Source organism: Plectropomus leopardus, chromosome 4, assembly GCF_026936395.1.
Source record: "Plectropomus leopardus strain MGB_pleo_1.0 chromosome 4, ASM2693639v1, whole genome shotgun sequence".
In the NCBI taxonomy this organism is placed as follows: domain Eukaryota; kingdom Metazoa; phylum Chordata; class Actinopteri; order Perciformes; family Serranidae; genus Plectropomus; species Plectropomus leopardus.
Window position 1 is genome coordinate 34,675,623 of NC_142179.1, and position 21,309 is coordinate 34,696,931.

The following is a 21,309-nucleotide window of genomic DNA, read 5'->3' on the forward strand; positions in this document are numbered from 1 at the left end:
ACTTCTCTTATATTTTCTCTTAGCAGAAAATTAAGAAAAAATATAAGAGAAATTTAACAGAATGTTGCTGCTTGAGGCCCGATGTTTGCACCTGCATTAGAAATGATAAAGAATGAAATAACATTTTCAAACAGCTGCTACTGAGATAATGTTCCATAAAAAGAAAATATGCATTTTTCATTTCTAAACACTGAACCTACAGGCGACTCTGCAGATATTCAAGCTCTCAGGTCAGAGCTGCAGCCCAGTGGACATTACCCTTCTGCAGCTGACATTCGATCACTGCTAAATTTTCTCCCCTCCGGTCGAGTGGAGAATGATCTGATTATCGCTTGAGTGTGCATCTTTAAGAATGGCGCGGCGAAAATGGAATGGCAGTGGTGAGATGAGAGAAGTTAATGAAATGTACCTCAGGTTGAATACCTTGAGGGATAGGTTTGGAATTGGGCCTCTGATTAAAAATCACTCAGAAGGAGAAGTAATGTGGAGAGACAGGGTCAGGTCCAAAAGACTGATTCAGTCCTCCGCCTTACAGCTGCTCCGGCAGCACAGAGCCATCCGAAAGCATTTAAGAACTTCTTTAAATATTTAAGTTTTTTTTTCTTTTTTCTTTGTGATTATTAGGTGTGAAAGAAAGCTTTGCAAGTAACCCTTTGCAGCCTGTGCAATTTTGTTTGATTTACTTAAAAAAAACATTTGGAGAGGGCAAATGAAAATGTGCAGGAAAATTACCTAAAAATAAGCACAAAAAAGACGTAAAGAAGAAAGAAAGAAAGAAAGAAAAGTAAAAAATGAAAACAAACCATTTTTTTCTTTTTTCAAGTAATTCCCCCATTCTTTTCTTTTCACCAGTTACTAATATCTTGCAATTTCTGTGAGATTTTTTGCCAAGTTGCTTATTGCCTTTTTTCCCCATGTTTTGAAAAGAAATCAATGCAATTTGCTGGGGTTTAAAATGATTAAATAGCTTATGAAAGGTATCTGAAATGAATGCAGCACAAGAAAACCGAATTTGATCCAGGTTTCAAAGGGTTAAATGTGTGTTTAAGCATAACAAAATCAGGTTTGTTAAGCAATTTCTTGAACACACACTTTGAAGTGTCTAATTTCCTGCTATGTTTATGCAAAGGACGGTTAAATGATAACAATGCAACCACGGCAGAAGTAGGCTAATATCCTCCAAACTGGGGCTGAGGAAGTGTTCCACATTTGGTGGGGAGCTTCTGCTGGGCCGACAGAGAGGAAAATGGAATGGAGTGACTGTGGCCGGTTGAGGGCACAGCAGGCAGGCTGCATGGAGAGCTGGCCTATTTAAATAGGATTGATGACCTGCTGGATGTAGACCCACCTCCCAACCCGGTTTCCTCACACCCTTGCAATCACGTGACATGAGGAGGGGCTTGACCGACTCCCCAGGCCATTGGGGAGCCTGGGGCATGGTGTGGGCTTCTCGTGGCGCTGTCAGCAAGGTGAGGATGGATCACCTATCGCGGCGATGGCTATCACTTGCGCTAACCCAGAAATGTCAGTGACAGTAATATGAATGCCTGTAGCGAGGCTTGCCGGGACAGCCACAGTCACATAACCAACACAAGTTATTGCTGTGCACAACAAAAATTGAATTGATGTTCACTGTTCCATACCCCTCACATTTATCCATCAGTGGTTTAGGCCAGTGTAGTCTGATGCAGGAGATTGGTTGCCTGACAGTCAAATGTGTGGTCTGCAAAGAGGGGGCGGAGCGCTGCCGGTCTCTATCAGAGATTGATTATCTCCTGCTTCACAATAACACAGAAGCTGGTCTGTCAAAATAGAAGGACAGGTCCTTTCACTGATTCTGGAGGTATAAATCCAGATAGGGAGGCTGCACGCACGACGAAAACAAAAGCAATCAATCAGCGGGGTGGCCCTGTCTCAGAGGGCTTTCATGACGCTGACGTTTGGCCTTGTGGTCGTCGGTGCATGTCAGTTGATGACGCTCTCTCTTACCTTGTCTTGTGGTCTTGAAGTTGAAGGACTGGAAACCCCCGGTGAGCGCGGAGGAGTCGATGACGTCCACGCCGTATTCGCTGTGATTCTTTCTGTACAGCATGACGGCCGCAACGAGGATCGCCACAGCGATGATGCCGGCCCCCAGACCCGAGTACAGAGCCACGTCATTGGAGCTGTCCATACCTGAAGACACATGAAAAATGAGAGCTACCATAAATTCTCATATAAAGACAGTTCATATATAGTATATATTGTCTTACAGAATGGCTCATTTCTTATGGGAGTATGTGCAATTTTGTCGCCTATTTGTGATACCATGCTTTCCACTGTTTTTTTTAAATTTTGTAAAGTGTCAAAAAGTACCTTGAAAAACGCTTTATAAATTAAATGTATTGTTATTATTATTATTTCTTGTTTGCTGTGTTATATTGAACGATGTTTAAGGCGATAGAACGAGTGATTCTTGTTGGATAGAGGGGTAGGGCAAAGTGTAAGGGCTACATGACCCTCCACACTGAGATTTTTCCAGCAGCACTCTCCAGTCATGTGTTATGAGAACAAGCAAAAGAAACCCACAGAATTCAAAATTAAACAGGCTGTTCTCATGCGCTGTTTGTACATTTTGCTGTGAAAAGTAATAAACCAAAATTCTTACTACTAATACTATTAATGTTACTTTAACATTTTGTTCAATAAGATAATCTTAACAAATGAACACCAGTTTTATGATTTTTGAAGCCTAAGCAGAAGCGGTAGTAAAAATTTAACATCAGGCTGTGAACCACCTACAGTTGCATCATTTAACGTCATCACCGCTATAAAGCCGTAAAGCTGAGTTCACGCAGTGTGGTGTGATGACGTTCAGTAATCTCATTTAGCTACGTGTTAGCAACTACCTTTTTTGATACAAAAAATACACAAGTGAGGTACTTATTGACGTATTTTATGTTGTAGAAGAAAATGTGAAAGTCTTTAAGCTTGTGTAAACCACAGACCTTATTTCAGGCATCTTAACAAAAAACATTTCAAAAGGAGTGCTGAAATGCTAACAAATTTCCAGGTTTTAAGACTCATTCCTTAGTATTTGAGTGCAATGCTAAATTAGTGGGGTGCAATTACAAGACACTGGTATCGAAACTTACTAACAGTTTTTTCACATTAGAAGCCTACCTACAGAAGGGAATTTGTAAGACGTTTCATATAAAAATTCTGTGTAAAATACTGAGTTTCATTTATGGCAGTTTAACAACATTGGGAAGAAAAGGCAAAGTGGAGCATCTCTCACTGTTCTGATAGAATTAGTGCTGTAGAAATATACATCATAGATTTACTGAGACAGCACTTAAACCTGGAGGACGTTTTCATTTTACATTAAATGGGGAACAAGGGACATTAGAAAGAAAGACCTGGTTCTCTTTGCCACTTCAGGAAATAAAGGCTTCGGTCACTACTTGAGAAATTACGGTATGTAAATGTGTTCTACTGAGATTTCGCCAGTATCAGAGTCTTTTCTCTTTTTTTCTGTGATGAAGGCGACACTGCCAAAAACAGAGAAAAGGCTTTTTAAGTGTTTCACAAAAAGGAGCCTTGTCTTTTGTTATATTAATAAAGACCCAGAAACAGTGAGGAGGAGATGGAAAGAAAAGCAGTAGAGACAATGCTGTTGATGATGATGTAGACATTCAAGGTCGAACACAGGCGAGAGTTACAATGGATAGAAATGAAACAAGAAGAATGGAAGGAGGTAAGATGGAGCCGGCCATCTGTCTTATCTATCTGTGCTACATTATGCACCACAGATAGGCATAAATGAACATGTCCAGCCGTTACTCTAAACTGTTACACATCACATTCAAGCTGCTAACATGGAGGGTGATTAGCCTAACTGCCTTTAGACCCACCGGCCTATATCCAATAGCTATGATGGATGTCTCACAGTGCAGGCAAGCAGAGCTCATGTGGTGGAGCCGGGTGGTCACCAGTTGTCGCAAGGAGCAATCAGAGGAAAATTAATTTAGAGTATTCCTACCAGGGTGATCACTCGCCACATACCAGCTTAATTCACTCCCCATTCAATCATTCGAGCTTTCCTCTAAGCCCGCGAAGAAGGCAGTAAGCATGGCTTTTACACTAATGTGGCAGGCTAATGAAAGCACTCAAGCTAGCACCTGACAATCACTTAGCCGGGGCTAACTCCACCAAGTGATTGAAAGCCGCCACAGGAATGTGAGGACAGCGCCGTAAATTGGTCAAATTAGCTCGTTTGCAATGATTACAACCCATTAATCCTCTGCTACGCAGCACATGTTCACTTGTCACAACCAATATATCTCCTGGCTCAAAGCAAAAAGCACAGCTGTGATGTCACGCTTGTCATAAAAGTCGGGCACTGAAAAATGACATGAATGCGTAATGAGCATTTGCTGGGTTAAAATAGAAGTTGCTCAGATCAGAGTCAACTAAATGGTGGTAATTCATGATGGTTCCCATGTGTGTACCGGGAAAATTACTGTCAATCCTTTCTCTGCTAACTTATATCATCTCTTTCCACCCCAGAATTAAGGGCATTACATATTAGTGGCAGACGTGGGGGCCAGGAGTTGAAGATGAAAGAAAATCCACAGAGGAGGACTCACTTTGAGGTTTAACATCATGTAGCAGCTTTCGATCTGCAAAGACAGAGAGATAGAATGAGACAAAGAGGAGAGAAAGCGGTGATTAAAGTCCGAGCCTCTGTGAAGTGACTAACAAGTGTGGTCTCAGATCCAACACCTTGAGTAGAGAGAGGCTCTTCCGCTGACTGTGCTCATTGACAACGTACAGTATCTGATGAAGGCCGGGCAGACATCATTACTGTCTTTATATCACCAGAGATAAAAGTGGTGAGGTGCAAACTGCTCAAAGGCTTGGAAATAACTCTGAGAGGGCTAATACTCTCCTAACGCAGGTCCAAAGTACAAGATTGATTTATTCAAGAGGTTTGAAGTCACACACTGTTCTACCAAACTTTCTCCAAGTGTATATTGTGGAAACCAAAATTAAAGTTATGATCATGAGCACATTGTATTGGAGCTGAAGAATTTGGGGAGTATGTGGACTGTTATTGATATGTGGTCATTTTCTACAACCAAATCCTGGTAGTTTTCTATAATAATGGGGGTCTTAACACATTCACATCCAAATATGTCACATGCTTAACAGTGGACTTACACCAAGTTTTAGGTATCTTTCTACGTCTGCTGTTGACGGTCTGTGATGGTGCTACCGTGATGTCAACAAATGCACAAGGTGGGATAATTCTGCACGTGGTTATGTTTAGTCAACAAAAGAACATGGCAGCCAGCGCCGGAACGGCAATAAATGGACATGCTGCCACGGATGGTTAGGATTGGGGGAAGGAGACAATGGAAAAGTATAGAAAAAGACATCACATTCAGACAGGAAGCGAACACTGGACTCAAGCATTAAAGTCCGGGGTTTGTTGGACGCATCCTTCCGCATTTCAACTGAACGCCGTCCTGCTGCGTATGTTTCGCACACAACAGCTTTCGCTTGGCTGTGTTCTCATTTGATGCTAACCATCCAAGTATCATGCCTCTGTGGCAGGTGCTGTCTGGTTGTCTGGCTGCATACTATGACATCACAAGGGGTTCTGTCCTGTTGCATTCTCAGCTGACGACTTCACACAGTGGATCAGGCGGACTCGGAGGTGGGTTTTGGTGTTGGGATCTGACACCGACAGCACCGCAAAGCAGCAGTATTTGAGTACTAGAATAACACCGGGCTGGATATTGGGATGTCATGGTTGCCGAAGTGTAGCACCAACCCTGCAGTTCCCCCATGGATATATTAAGAAGATCTGGGTACAGCACAGAGGCTCGGCCCCGTTCATTCCTATGAGAGCTGATCAGTAGCACGTGAAGCAAAAAGACCTCTATTTCTATGGTATGAAAGTACCCTGATCTGCTGCATTACTGGGCCCATGAGGCTTGCGCACTAGAGACTTATCGGCGGCTGAGTGTGCCTGAGCGGGTAACTTCCACCAGTGGAGCAATTGGCATATAGTTTAGCACTTTACTAGTTTGAGTGAATTCTTGAAAAATGTAACATTTGACTTTCCAAATGTTATCAAACTGGATGGCTTAAATCTAGATAGTGAAATGAGTCATTTTGCAGAGATTGTGATGCTCACAAGAAACTATCCACTGACTTCTCCTTCCCAATATAAGTCAATGAGTAAAAAGTTTTTCCAGGCCCTATGGCACCATGTGATGTACCCAAACAGTGTGACTCGACTTTACTCTACTCTACTTTTGGTCAGCATGTTAAATTTCTTCAGAGCCTGGTGTACTTCCTGGGGGTGTGGGCTCCCCCCCGGTTAACATTTTTAGCTCTTTCAGCACTGCTGCTGTTTTTCAGCACCGTTTATGAAGTTGGCATTGTTAGCTGCTAGCTGCCGCCTGATGAGAACTGTGTCCAGACAACTCATAGGCTCTGAATTTTACATAGAGCCCCCTTTTAAAATTAGCTAAAATCACCGTCCTATAAGCGCAGAAGGAATCGTGCATCTTTTAATGAACAAGAGGCTTGTGCTTGTGACAGCATGAGATGTAGACATTTACAGCATCCTCCTTGACTGAGCTGTAATGTTTACAAGCTTAGTGGTGCTAATTGAGATAACAACAAATGCACAGTTCCTTCTGTGCAATGATGCACTTGGCAGGTGTAGCTTGGTAAAAAGGAAATAGTTCCAAAATGAAACTGCTCAGTTTGCTCGATTTCTGAAGAGAGACATCACTGTTGGGTTTTTCTAATTTATGTTTTTGGTTGGTGACATTTCTCCAACTCTCCACAAGAGGAGAATGATATATTTTTCATTTTGAGGTGACTGTCCCTGAAACCGCTGTGTAAATATGCTGAGATTGGTCGTCCTAATAGGACAAACTTTGATTGAACCTTACATTTTTTTTTTAGACATTAACATAAACTGAAAAATGAAATTGTGCCCCCTTGATGTGAAAACATCTCACTCCTTTCAAATCACAGTTTTGAAATAAAAATGAATCGTTCAGCCCTACAGTGCAGCCAGCATTCATACTAGTGTTCACACTAGTGGGTAAAACATTCAACTTTTGAATTCATTGCATGTGCACGACCCAAACAGTGCAATGACATTTCATTCCAAACGTCAAGCATCATTCAAGAGTGAATGTCTGCACTTCTTACCCTGTGACAGATTCAATATGACATACAATATGTCAAGTGAGCAGCACACAGGAGAAAGAGCGCTGACATTATCATGCACTGGGTATCTGTTTCAATCCACACTGTGATTTCTTTCCAACACACACCTCCTGTTCAAACATGCTTGTGATGATATGTCATGTTACTGCGAGTGTATATATGATGATGATGATGATGATGATGATAGGAAAATGATGATGATGATAATGCCCAGCAGGGAGAAAGGCCTTACTCTGGGTACACAGTCCATCTGTGCAGTTCTCAGTGGCCTCGCTGTTCCCTTCGCACATCTTGCCTCGGTGTCTGGGTGCTGGGGAGTTGCATTCTCTACTCCGCTGCTTCTCACACTGGCTGCTGCATACGCTCCACTCGCTCCACTCGTCCCAGCCTCCATCAACTGCATTGTGAGGACAAATGTAGATTAACAGATACAGCACGTGTCTGCACACAGACCAAAACGGCTAACAGAAATATAAGAAGAAATCTTTTGAGGAGGCAGCTAAATTTAAGGGCAAGCCAAACAAAGAACAACAACAACATTACTTCACAACTTGGCACTTGTTATAGATATCCTAAGAGACTAAAAATATAGATTTTAAGACATTGATTTTTTTTTTCCTGAAATGTCAGATGTTAAGCATGAAGCTGGAATCTGGAGCTGATTAGCCTTGGTCGACTAAGACTCAACTAAGGCTAATTCTTATACATTTATCTCTATAATTTAAAAAAAAGGTTTTATTATATATATATATATATATATATATATATATATATATATATATATATATATATATATATATATATATATACATGTATATAGTATATTTGATTATTCAAATTTTCTTTTTTAATCAAGATATATAACATGTTCATAAGCTGGTCAATTTGGCTCGTTAACTCCCCCCCCCTATTCGAGACTTAAAACTAAGCTTTCCTCAACACCTCCTGAGGTTCATCTTGGCATATGTTACTTGTGGATATAAATTATCGAAGTGAAATTTCATAAAATGTTGAACTGTTTCTTTAAGATACAAGATATTTATGTCCAACTTTTAAACAAATATCAGGTAGGATACTCCGTTATGTAACTGCAGACTCTCCCTCAACTTCCACATTGTGGCTGTATTTACACATATCACAGGATTAATGGGTAACTAAAAAAAAAAAAAAAAAAACAAAGAAAAAAAACCAACTGTTTTTCATATTTGCTAAACTCACTATATACTGACAGTATAACATGAGACTGATAATCAATGAAAAAATAAGATTCCTCTAGCTTCTCAGGCATTTCCAACACATTCATTTATTTATGGCGGCCCACCACAATTAAAGCACCTGTCACCACAAATACATTTTCTACTTGTGGATCTGGACTGTACACTGGGAGTGCTATTGGAATATGTCTACCGTTTAGTTATTTATGGCATTGCTCTGTCTAAGTGCAGAGTGTAGTGTCACTGAGGAAAAAACAGAACTCTAGGAGAGCTCTGCCTTAGCTGTGTACACGGATCCGCAAAAATATCTGAAATTTAGAGAGGGCACACAGAATGATACAAGGGGACACACACTAAACTGACCATCTCTCCTTTGCAAACAACAGTGTGCATGGTAAAGAAAATTGGGTATTCAATTTGCTATGGGAAGTCTGAGGAAGTCCAAGTTCCCATTAAATTTAATATCTGATTCAGAATGTCAAAGGAACCTCACAAACCCTGGCTACTCCGTGCATCATCAGCAGTGAAAGCTGCAGTGAAATACTGTTCATCAGCACTTGTGTACTATTAACGACAGTTAACCTGGCTAGAGCTGGTATTGCTCACAACATCTTGGTTTTTTGACTTGTTTTTAAAACGCAGTCAACTCAGGTGTAATGTCACTCCCAGCTCTGACCTCTGAGGTAAATTGAATGCGATGTAAGTAGAAGGGTGAGCAGTGCAGCGTGTGCACAAGCAGTGATTTACACTGTATAAGGGTTGATCACACTGAGACTCATCGCATCAGGCGTGACAGCTCTAAAAACACCTCGGATGTGCACTTGGAAAAATAGCTGAGAGCATGTGTGGAGCGGCGGTTTCTGCGCACACTGCGTGGGCATAATATAATATGTTATATTTTACTCACCAGGAACACTGACTTGGGTGCCCATGGAGCCCCAGGCTTGTGCTCTGTGGTTACTGTTTGAGTAATGAGGAAAGCCAGCATTATAAAGTTCTTCGTATGTCAATACAGCCAAAATGCTTTAGCCAAAAGTGACACTGACGAGCGGTGCAACTCCGCGACTTGAGCTGAAAAGTTGAAAATATTTTACCTTTTACGCGCGCCCAAAAACCGCCAAAAAAACACGTCACACAGCAGCAAGAGGAGCGCCTCACAGGTGTGCTAAACCATAGGGAGACTATGGTTTTTCTGGCGACGCCTCTCGGTGTGACCTGCTGCTTAGAGACTCCTTATTTCTTATCGGTTGTTTTCATTCCGGTGTGGTTGACTCTCAACAATGGATTTCGGAGCACTCGGAAGAGCCAGGCGAACCTGATTTTTTTCACAAAATATATCATGTACTACTATCAGGATGTAATGACACTTTCAGAGAATACAACAGAAAGTTTTCATGAAAGTTACCTACTGAACCTTTAAACATTTAACTGTTTCCTTAGTGGGCAAACACACACAAACATATTCAGCATGACACACATTGCAGAAGGTAATGTGGTGGTGCAGCTTGGGAGACATTTTCTCCCTATTAACCCCCGGGCCTGTTTATATAATGGGTTTTGATGCAAGGCTATGAAACCAAGACAGCCTGGTGCATGCCAATAGCTGGGATTCCTCCGCCATGCTCTGTCATCTGATCAAGGAAGAGCTCATTATGCTTAGCTTAACAAATACTGGGTGACCATATGGCGCCTGAAGATTTTTTGGCAGCAGCTGCGATGCCCATAATGTGGTCTTGTGAGTGTTGGAGAAGGTAATTTTCCTTTGTGATGTTCCATAGGTCCTACCTACACTCTGCATGTGTTTGCGGTCTCTTCTCAGCTACTTGAAATGCAAATGATGCATTTGTATGTTGTGGGGAGAATGCTGAGTGCTCCTGAGTTTGACTGCAGTCGTTAGTGAGCGTATGCATAGTGTTTCTCTCCTGACAGTTCCCCCATGACTTGTTGCTCTGATTCTGTTGAATGAGTTCATCTGCCTACTGGTAAACAATAGATACAGTCTGACAAACTGTAATGACTGCAAAACTCTGAATCTCTTTTAAAACCTTAATACCTTCAAAAAACCAGGCTTCTTTTTTTTTTTTTTTTTTTGCTGCTCACTGCATTCTTCATTTTTACTTTCTTAAATTGGCGGGTTACCAGATCCTCATTAATTTATTTTGGTGACATTCTAACAGCTTTGTGATATTTGTACCCTTTCCTCTCTTGGTGCAGCCAATTTTTGTCATTGAATCTCATTCCAAACACACAAGGGGATTTATTTTCTATGAAACAACCTTCTATGTTTTTTGAAAAAAAGGCAAATATTACAGTTTTCATGAAAGTCACTATAGGTTTAACCTATTATGTACGATAAAATGGCAACAGAGAGTAACTCAATAGACATTTACATTGCTAAAAAGATTGTGACTGTAGCTGTAAAGTCTAATGATTGCACCTGTTAGTATGTGTTGGCTTCAAGCCTCCGCAGTGGCAGCCTGGTCTGATTCAGTCTCATTAAGACGCATCTGTCTGCAGAGGCCATTGATGAAACATCATGAACTTTTTTATCTCTCTCGGCTACAGCTCCGTGATCTTCAAGATCTGAAAAGCCACAATGAGCCAGGTAAAGTGAGGACACTTCACTGCCCTGTACATGGATTTACTCCTGTGACACTTTATTGTGATGCCACTGGTCAAAATCATCCTGTGTGAATTATTCTCTGAACTTCATTAACGGTAACTGATAAACACAAAGCAAAAGTTGTACTTTGTTTAACTTTTTGCTTTTTGGTCTACGTTCCTAATGCATCGCAGTTGCTGAAGTGGAACTGTCCCTCCTGGCTCTCTTACAGTCGGAATGGCGGCAAAGAAAACCTGAACAAAATTGGCCTGATTTCTTTCAAAAAGAAGGCAATGAGCAAGGAAAAAAGAAATGACCCAAAATTAGCAAGAAATTACTAAAAAGTACAAGAAATATCACTGACAAGACTTAGAAAAAGTGGTTATGGTAATTCTAAATGTTTTTCCCCTAGCTTTTTTGTTTTTTCCCTAGCTTTTAAAAACAAAAACATTCTCACATTCTAAATTTACTAATTTCTTGCGATTTGTGGAACATTTCTTACCAAAGTGCTCATTGTCGCTTTGTCCTTGTTTTTGAAAGAAATCGCACCAATTTGCTCAAGCTTTAAAGGTTTAAACAAGTTCAGATTTGGTGTGCTAGTGAGTATCCTGGCAAAAAACACAGTGTATTTGTAATCACTTGAAAATACTGCAAATGCCGCTGCTATTGTAGAGGAGGGATGTGTCACCCAGTACATTGATGAAGCTCTATGTGTTTTAGTTGTTGGAAAACAACTTATTGTTTAAAGTGGCACTATATGACTTTTGATAAATAGCTGCCACTGTGACAGTTGCAAGATAAGTGCACAAATCAATTCCTGTTTTCTACTTAGCGTTTGACGGATGTGAAAATTATAGTCATCCAACACTACCCTCGTCAGTGACAGGATGGTGATTCATAAGTGTCAGGAATTTCAATTTAATATTAAAAATACAGTAAACTAGCGGGTGTTTATTATGTGGGGAATAATGGAAAATGATTTCAGACACAGTACAAGATTTCTGTGTTTAAACAATTAACTGTTTTGCAACCTGAGTGAGAGCGAATGGGACCACAAGCAGGAAACAACACATACATACATACATACTACATCTACTCCTGTTGTACATTGTGTAAAAGTTCCAGCCTCTTCACCAAAAGAAATTGCTGGCATTGTATGTTAGTGAAAAGTATGAATATGTTACATTTGTATGTTTCTAATGTAAATTAAGGTTTCTAAAGTGATGCGGTATATGAGCTGGTTTTGTTATGGGGGGGGGCAACAACAATAGACGAGATGCATGCCAAACTGCACATCACTATGAACAACTGTTCAAACAACTGTTCAAAACCAGCAACAACAATATTAGTTTTTTAGCAAGCCATTGCTGCATTTCCAGTAGCTTTCTAGTCACCAAATGTAATGTTGAAACTTGCAGTGTTCTTATCACCATGAAAAGCTATTATATGTCAATCTGTGTAGTGAAGCTATGGAACAGTGTTAATTTGGAGCTAAAACAATGTCCAAACATAAACTTGTTTAAAATAATGTATATAAACATTATTTTCATAAGGTGTTACAAGAATTACTGTTTATTTATTTGATTACTTAATATTATTTCTTCCTAGTATATCCTCCTCTTTTTCTTTGTAAATAATAATGGAAAACTGTAGATATTTGATTTTTGGTGTGCGGGTGTATGCACATATGTTTAGATAATTAAAATATAGGTTTAAATTATTAAGTATGCTGGTTAATTAAATTTTAATGACTTATGGAGAAGGGGTGGGATTACATAAGTATCTGACAGTAAGTCTATGTTCTCTTTCACATGTTTGAAAAAGGAAAAAAATCAAATCATATGTTGATTTTTTTTGTGTGAACTTTTGCAGTTTTTCCACCGGGGATGTAGGGCCAGGAAAAGAGGCTGTTTTTTTAAAGAGACATTACTGAATTATCGGCCAGGATAGTTCCATGAAAAGCGGTGTTTTCCACTTAAACATTGCTGCATTTCCTGCAGGATAAAGCCAAGAAAAGCAGCGTTTCTTTTTAATGAGACATTACTGCATTCCGGCCGGAATGAAGTGGCTGTTTTTTACTACGACATCGCTAGGTTACCTACAGCGATAGTGCCCCAAAAAGAAGTGCTTCAAACTGACACAACGCTTCGTTTTCTGCTGGGATAGTGCAATTAAACATGTTTATTTTTTTTACTAAAACATCAACAGCTTCTCTAGCCATGATTGTGCCACCAAAATCAGTTTTTTTAAGCCAAAAAATGATCTTTTCCTAACTATAACTATGTGCTTTTTGTGCCTAAACCTAAAAACAACACAGCGTTTTTGACACATAAAAAGACGCAAAGTGTCAACGTGCTGGCAACATAATAATGCGCAGATGTAACATCTGTATTTTGCAGAAATATACAATGCCAACATTTTTTGGGGCAATTCGTTTGAAAAATCCCCATTTAAATGTAATTGTAAACCCCACAATCCTCTTCATATTACTGCTGCACCCAGTGCAAGAAATGATGGTTTGTATTACATTAGAGAGCCTGAGATCACTTCACTAATGTCTATTTAGATGTATATGTCATCAGGAGGGTTTCCATTAACGCTCAAATTGCACAAATTGAAATTGCGAATACAAAATTTGCCTAATGGGAACATGTCAATTTTGAAAAACTCCTGTTTATCGCAAAAAAATGTTCAACTCTTTCACAGAGATCTGATACGAGACAAAGAAATTAAGGCGATATTAGATTGGTTTCATTCAGTGGCTGCCATAGAAATAAACCTGCTTATGTTTTGGACATCTATCGCCATGCCTCATGAAATGTTATCACCAGAGGAAAGTTGCGTAACATCACGAGAAAAGCCCCATGACATCACTCAATGGAAACGCAGACATCTCGCAATCGTGTTCAATCGAAATTTCAAAAATACTGCTTAAGTTTTGTACAAATTTGTAAAGGAAACCCACCTGCTGTGTCAAATACAAACAATACGGTACACAATGTCTATTGACCTATCACCTCCTCGCTCCTGGCACTTCAACCTCCACATGAGCTTCATTTCTATCATTATTCTCCTCTTTTTCTGACGTTTCTTGTTAGGTGGCTATGTGGCTCGTCGTGGCGCGGCCTCTGACCTCATCCATCCTCCGTGCTTTCCCTGCTCTCAAGCCATCATTAAGCCAATGCTCTGGGCTGCCTTGTCAGAACTGGACAGGCCTGTCAGTCAGTAGCTCAGACAGCTGGGTTCAACGCAGCCTACGCTTCTCTCCTGTCTGCATCTCCTTCCTCCCACAAAGACATAGATCAGCCCTGATAACAGGACAGCGCCCGCCTCCCTCTCTAATACATGTTGCCTGAGTCATTCTGTAAGGCCTTCAGGCCATGTTGGTGGCACAGGTCTGCTTGGCTCTGCTTAACTAGGAAAGTCTCATTCCTCTTTGTTTAATTGTTTTTCATGTGAACTGCACTGAAAACATAACCCCCCCGACACTCTTAAGGCTTTAAATGGCAGTGAGAGGCAGCCAGTTGAAAATTTCGATACTCACTCATCAGTCAGTGTCTAGAAACTCCATTTTTTGTTTCAGACTACAAGCCAGAAAGTGAGTTTTGAAAGGCAGACGCTATAGCCACCTTGAAAAGCAAAAGCTGAGTCACTGTTATTGATCACCCACCTCATCAGACTTAAGCCTGCACGGAAATCCAAGGCGGCTGACGGTGTCATTTTCTGTGCCACCCCCATAAAAACATGCATGTTCCTGGCATTTTTAACTAGAAACTGTGTATGTGCATAAATACAAAGCTTAGCTGTAAGAGTTAGATAAGCACTACATAAGAAAAATGACTCTCTTCACCTTTATTGATTAAATGAATGACAGTTTAGCACATTGTGGTTTAGAAGTAAAGCTAAGAGTTGTACTAAAATATCTATATTTTGAAAAGTTAATTCATGTCATATAATGAGGTGTTTCTGGCTGTTATCATTCCCTGGATGTCAAATACTGAGGCTTTATCAGGCTCATCACTGCGTGATACTGATGATTAAGGCACCTTTTAGTGTTTCTATGAAACAGCGGCGCGTTTAACTAATTCCAGTGTAACCCACAACCATTTTTGAAGCTGACATTAACCGATGCAATTTTGAAAGTGAGAAACTCCAGGGTGGATAGGTCACACAAACACAGACTCTAACCCATGAGATAGCAGTTTGTCACTTGTGTCAAACCAGTCATTTTTTTTAATGTAATGTGACATAACTTCGGTAGGTATGTCCTGTGTGAAAGCTTAAGTCTGGGCTTTTAACAGAGCGGCACAGAACTTACATAGGGACGTGCCATAGGTCACTCATGTCATGTTACATACTTAGTTATAACCCCCAAAATAATGTTTTTTCTAAACCTAACCAAGTTGTCTAGCCTCATTGCCTCCAAAAATGAATAAATAATAAATCACCTTAAACTTAATTTACAAACTTTTTATACCACAGTGCCCCCTTTACTCTGGCATTTTCTTTCTAACTCCCTCCACCTGACTTCTGTACCTCTCTAAAGATTCATCCTGTTCTGGCATTAGCTGTTGCCATTAAACTACACCTGACTGTCTGTCCCCATCTGCTCCTCTGCAGTCTGAAGCCTCACAAACTGAACAAATTGGCACGAGGCAGGCTCGTTGGACGACCTCGCCACCTTGTGAACCCCAGCTCTAAAGCTTCCGAGCTCTTTGGGAAACATGACAGTATGTTGGAAAATGTGTATACAGAATGTGGAACAATGTGCTGAGACTGACAGGTCTACAGGGGCCCAACATCTGCACAGAGGTGACAAGGCATATAAATTCTACACCGTCAACATATGCCCATTTTACACATGGTCGTAATGTGTATAGACATGCAGACTGGAGTGCATTCAAGCTTAAAACCATACTAACATGATGTGGTAAAATTGAAAGACAGCTGCTATACCACTTTATCTTAAAGCCATATACCAGGGATAATCAAACTATTTTGCTTGGGTGCCACTTTCGCAAAATGACAAGAGGCCAGGGGACAGTCGTAGTATCCCCACACATGTTTCTAGGCTTTTAGGACATTTCTAGCATTTTAGGACGTTTCTAGGATTTTAGGACATTTCTTGTATTTATGGACATTTCTAAGAGTTTAAGATGTTTCTAGGATTTTAGCACATTTCTGGGATTTCAGGGCATTTCTAGGAATTTAGGACATTTCTTGGATTATGTTTGGTATTTTAGGGCATTTCTAGGATTTTGGGCGTGGGGGTGGGGGGTGGGCAGGTTTGGCCTATGGGCTGTAAATTAAGTATCACTGCCGCACATCCTCTGTTTACTTTGATTTTCTTAAAAATCCTCCCTCCTCAATTTCTGCCTCAGTCTTGTCACCTCCAAGTCTGGCACCTTCCAGATCGAGCCTTTATTTGTATTCTGACACTACAGGCTGATTAGGCTGAGAGAGCAATAACAATTAACCTTAGTTCTAAATGCATTGCTGTCAACACAATCATGGATTTCACAGGCGGAAAATATGCTCCGACTAGATGATCAGCCAATGCACACATTTAATTTTATAAAGTGAGACAAATATATTTAAATCTTAACAGAAATGAACCCTCCGCTTGCTCACCCTGTCTCACCTCACTGCCTCGTTTGACCGCCGCAGGTGGTCTTTGCACTGGATTGAACCTGTGATGAGCAATCTATGAGTCAGATGTTTCTGTCTGGCATAACTCTTCAGAAAAAAAGGTTCAAGCCTGACAAAAGTTTACATTAATTTAGCTGGTGCAATGTCTCTCTTTAAATTATTTATAAGCAAAACAGCTTCTTCTGAAAGGCTTTTATTGGTTCTTTTTATTGGTTCCAATAATCTTCTGTTCTCTTCCCTTTTAAAACTGAACTCGTAACTCAATGTGCACAGTAGAGAAAATGTCTTTTATTTCTGTGCGGATAGGAGCCATTTATAAATGTCAGATATATCTGATTTTAGCCTGCTAGTTTAGATCTGTCACAGATTTGAGATTTAGGAGTAAACATCAATGTACAGAGCTAAAGGGAAACTGTTTTCTAGAGCAAACCTGTGCCCTACTATTATGTCAGAAATTTACATTAGCAATATTTTTGTAAGGTAACATAAGGATGAAAAGTTATATAGAATATATCTGCAAATTTGGTGTATAAATATATACCAGTTGCTGGGTTACCTAGCATGACTGGCAAAGCAGGTAAAAATATGGTAGAAGCTAAATAACAGGCTTCCAGGAGAAAAGACATTTTAGCAGCATGGCTCTAAGGAAGCAAAGTTTGTCTGTTAGTCAGTCCCCAACTTTTTTTTTAGACTAAAATATCCACCAAAATGTTTATCCTTCGACTTTTCATGTGGTGACATTTCAATTTGTCCAATTATCATCACACACCTTCAAAGCTAATGTCATTTCTATTAGCATCAGCTTTGTGTTTAATATTATTGGATGCCACCGCAATAATGGTGACTTGCAGTACTTCGCCGTATTCGTCTATATTAAAGACAGATACCAGGGGGCGATTGAGATTGAAAAATTACACTTTGGGGGAACTCTCATGTTCTTGTGTCCCATTCACTAACATGGAGGGGTGGGGTTTGTGTCCTACAGACAAATCTGACGTCCAATTTGTGTGTTCCACCATCTTGCAGCACTGCCATTACTGCGGTGGCACTTGGTTGCTGTCCGCTGACAATGACAGCTGTAGATACAGTATTAAACCATAAGGTTATAATGTTATAGTGACAGCAGCATGAGGAGATGATTGTTGAAGTTAGACAGTGGCCCCCAGTTACCGATGAACGTACTTTATATGGAAGTCGTAGTTAGCCAGGCTAATAGGGTGTCACCGGGTGGGCTGCTGCTGAATGCCAGTTCATATTTTCATAACACATATAATAAAGTGATGAGGCGCTGTGATGTGCTGTACTAGCTAACATTAGCTAACAGTTAGTTGATAAAGAATTGAATCTAATACTAACCTGTTATATTAGGAAAAAAGGAAATTATACAGGATTTCATGTTGTTTTATAATTCAGTCCTTTCTGATAATGTTTTTTACCCACTTCTAGCGAACATGTTGGTCATTTGCAGGGAATCTATGGAGACTGTACGGTCTCAGATAGCAGCACAAGTAAAGATGTGTGAATTTCACATTCATTTTTTTTCTAAAGTTGAAGTTTTCCACGACTGTTGGGCTCCCAGACATTGTTTTCAAAAGTAACGTTACACAGACAGTAAAGGTCAAAGTAGAAATTTGTACACTTCTCAGTACAGCTTGCACTCAAAAAGATGCGAGAGCCAGGGAGATGCCACAGGAAGGGTGTATCTGCAGGCTTGCAGGCAGCAGATTCAAGACTGCAGGATCACAGGTTCAGAACCGCGGATCTAGGACTGCAGATCTAGGACCGCAGATCTAGCCCATTTTTCTGTACATGCGTACTTTTTGGCTATAGGATATGGGCTTTATATTCATTAGACACATGTTAGAGATGGACTGTGACATGTCATGATCCGTCTTAAATTATCATCTTACATTACTTAGTGAGGCCTAAACTGTCTAGGGCAACAAGCTAGTGTTAGCATGTATATAGCAAAGTATATGTTAGTGTTAGTGCCTTAGGGTCCTAGATCTACGGTCCTGAAACTGCGGTCCTGAAACTGCTGCTTGCAAGCCTGCAGATAGATATTATTGGATGCCACCGCAGCAATAGTGACTTGTTTACTTCCGGTACTTCGTCGGATTCGTCTATACTAAAGACAGACACCATGGGGCGATCGGGATTGAAAAATTACACTTTGGGGGAACCGTCATGTTGTTCATCTTTGTAGTCTATGGTTTCAACCCAAATGAGCAATGGGAGAGCTAATATAATTTTGTTATCCGGAGTAAATGGCTGGTGGAAGGCCAAAAGAGCCACTTCCTTTATTACACACTGCAAGAGAGAATATGCTAACATGCTAAACTTGATGAGCATGATAAACATTACCTGCTGCATGTTAGCGTTTAGCTCAAAGCTCTCTTTTGTGCATTACAGCTTCATAGAGTTGCTAGCTTGGTTGTAGGTTGTTTTTATTGACTCCACAGCAGCCCTGCAGCCATTTGCCGGTAACAAATGGCTGCAGACCCACAACTCCAGTCTGCAGTATTGTCCATGGGTTGGTTTGAATGTATACATCACTCACACTAAGACTGCACATACCCCCTTGAGAGTCCTACTACTCAGACAACAAAGTTCTTCTCTGTTTGCTCTTGTAAAGTAAAAACTCATTTCAACAACTACCTCAGCTCACCTTCTCCTCCTGAATCACACACTGAGTCATATCACCTGTTTCCTCTAGTCACTTTAGTTTGCATCATGATTCTACTGCTCTTTTTATTTTTCTTTCAGGCAGCACTCTCTCTAGCATGATGAGTGCGGGGGTACAGGGATGCTGTCAGGTCACTACAGATCTGTCCTCTGCCAAGGAGGTGATGTTTTCAGTCTGGTTTGCCTGTTTGCCATCAGGATTATAGAAGAGCTTCTGGCCTGATTTTTATGAAATGGAATTCCATAAAAATGTGACATTTCACCCGAGGACTGTGCCTTAAGTCATGCGTCACACAGAGTGTTGTGTGCCTGATGTGCACTCTTGTCTGTTCACAAAGTCGTCTCTCCACCTTTTGGAAAAGCAAGCAAAAGCATAACCGAGAAAATTGGTTTTTACCTAATTTTTGCCTTAAACCCAAAATTAAACCTACAGGAGACCTCATGCCTAACTAACTTCAAACAGAGATTCATTTATTTATTATCTGTAACTGCTTATCATAATCAGGGTCTTGGGGGTGCTGGACCCTGTCACAGCTAACATCAGGCAAGAGGTGAGGTACACCTGGGCAAACAGTGATAATGTTTTCAATATTTTTTGATCAATAAGGATACACTAAGTTTTTTAATCCTGAATTAAAGCCAACACCAAGTTCAACTTCTCATTTTCATCGCAACGAAAGCAATTAAGGATTTTTATTCGCTGTTCTCACAGAAGTTCATGCAGGTCAAGTGTGAACGTGAACTCAGAGCACAGGCTAAGACCAGAGACTGTGGAATGATGTATAATGCATGCTGACTTCTTCCCACTGGACAAAAAGACAGCCAAAGTATCTCAGATACGGGAGAGTCTGCGCAGTAGCAATGAGAAAGTGAAGCGGCAATATCAAGTTCCCCTCCATACTCCTATCAAACCTTATCATGAGCAGCACCACAGATCACAAGCAAACCTGTTGACACACACAACTGTCAATCATCATGTCAAACCCTCTTTTTAAAAGCATTAAATAATGAATTTAAAACCAAACATATCAGATAAACGATCACTTGAACAAGTATCAGCATGATACAAACTACTGAAAATGACAGAAACCAACTTTGGGAACAATGTATCTGATGATGCCTGGACACTACCCTTTATTATACCCTTTGGCAGAACAGCTACGCTGACCGCTCAACTCTCCCAGGTGTCTCACTGAAGAAAGACATGATTGTAAGAAGATTCACTGGTTACGTCATTGCTGCCTGTCTGACAGAGCCTTTGGACCTGCAAATAGTATTTATAAGGGTGTGTTACGCCAGACGTACAGTCTAAATACTGCAGCCAGCCACCAGGTGGAGATTGATACATTTTGGCTCCACTTTGGTGGAGCTGTCATGCCATCCATCTTTATATACATCCACTTGCTGAGACGGTCACGGAAATCTGTAGCGTGCAGTGCTGCATTCCGCAAAACCAGTTCCATTGGGGTGAAGTTTTCAGGGAGTCCCTTTAAGAAATTTTGTGGAAGGGGGTACCCCTTTCTAAGGAATAATTCATGACATTTTGTAGCAGATTCTAATCACCAGGCGAAGAGCTTTCCACTTTCATTAACATTGCGAGATAGGGCATTTGGCCTTGGCGGAGGTCTGCTCTCTCCAAGTGCCATTCTACTTGATTGTAATAATGAAGAGGCGGGGTATTAAGCTCATTCACGTCATGTAAGTCTCTGTGGATATCAGCAACAATGGTGACATGCTGTGGTAGTGCAAAGCGCTTTAGAAAAAGAGAACAAAACAAAACAGAAAGAAGTGATTGTGCTAGAAGAATAAATAATTAAAAGCTTGTCATCCACTAATAAAATTACTCAATGAAAAAAGAAAATTGTATGTTATTTGGCAGCCTGTCATGATCTTTGACATGTCAGCTTAATCACTCTTAACCAA

At 40.5% G+C, this 21,309-nt stretch overlaps 1 protein-coding gene across 6 annotated transcripts in view; it reads right to left on the reverse strand.

Annotated features, from left to right (window-relative positions):
- Positions 1-21,309, reverse strand: part of unc5db (unc-5 netrin receptor Db) — a 273,315-nt gene that overhangs the window by 83,576 nt on the left and 168,430 nt on the right. For 5 of the 6 annotated variants that reach the window (XR_015776501.1, XR_015776502.1, XR_015776499.1 and 2 more), the window contains exons 7-9: positions 7,469-7,633; positions 4,629-4,661; positions 1,990-2,175 (exon numbers count right to left, since the gene is read on the reverse strand). Coding sequence is in view for 2 of the 6 variants with exons in the window: in XM_088077178.1 (XP_087933304.1) it covers positions 1,990-2,175; positions 4,629-4,661; positions 7,469-7,633 (384 nt within the window). In the remaining 4 variants the exon portion in view is untranslated. The remainder of the gene's footprint in view (positions 1-1,989; positions 2,176-4,628; positions 4,662-7,468; positions 7,634-21,309) is intronic. The other variant, XM_042488868.2, reaches the window with a different exon arrangement.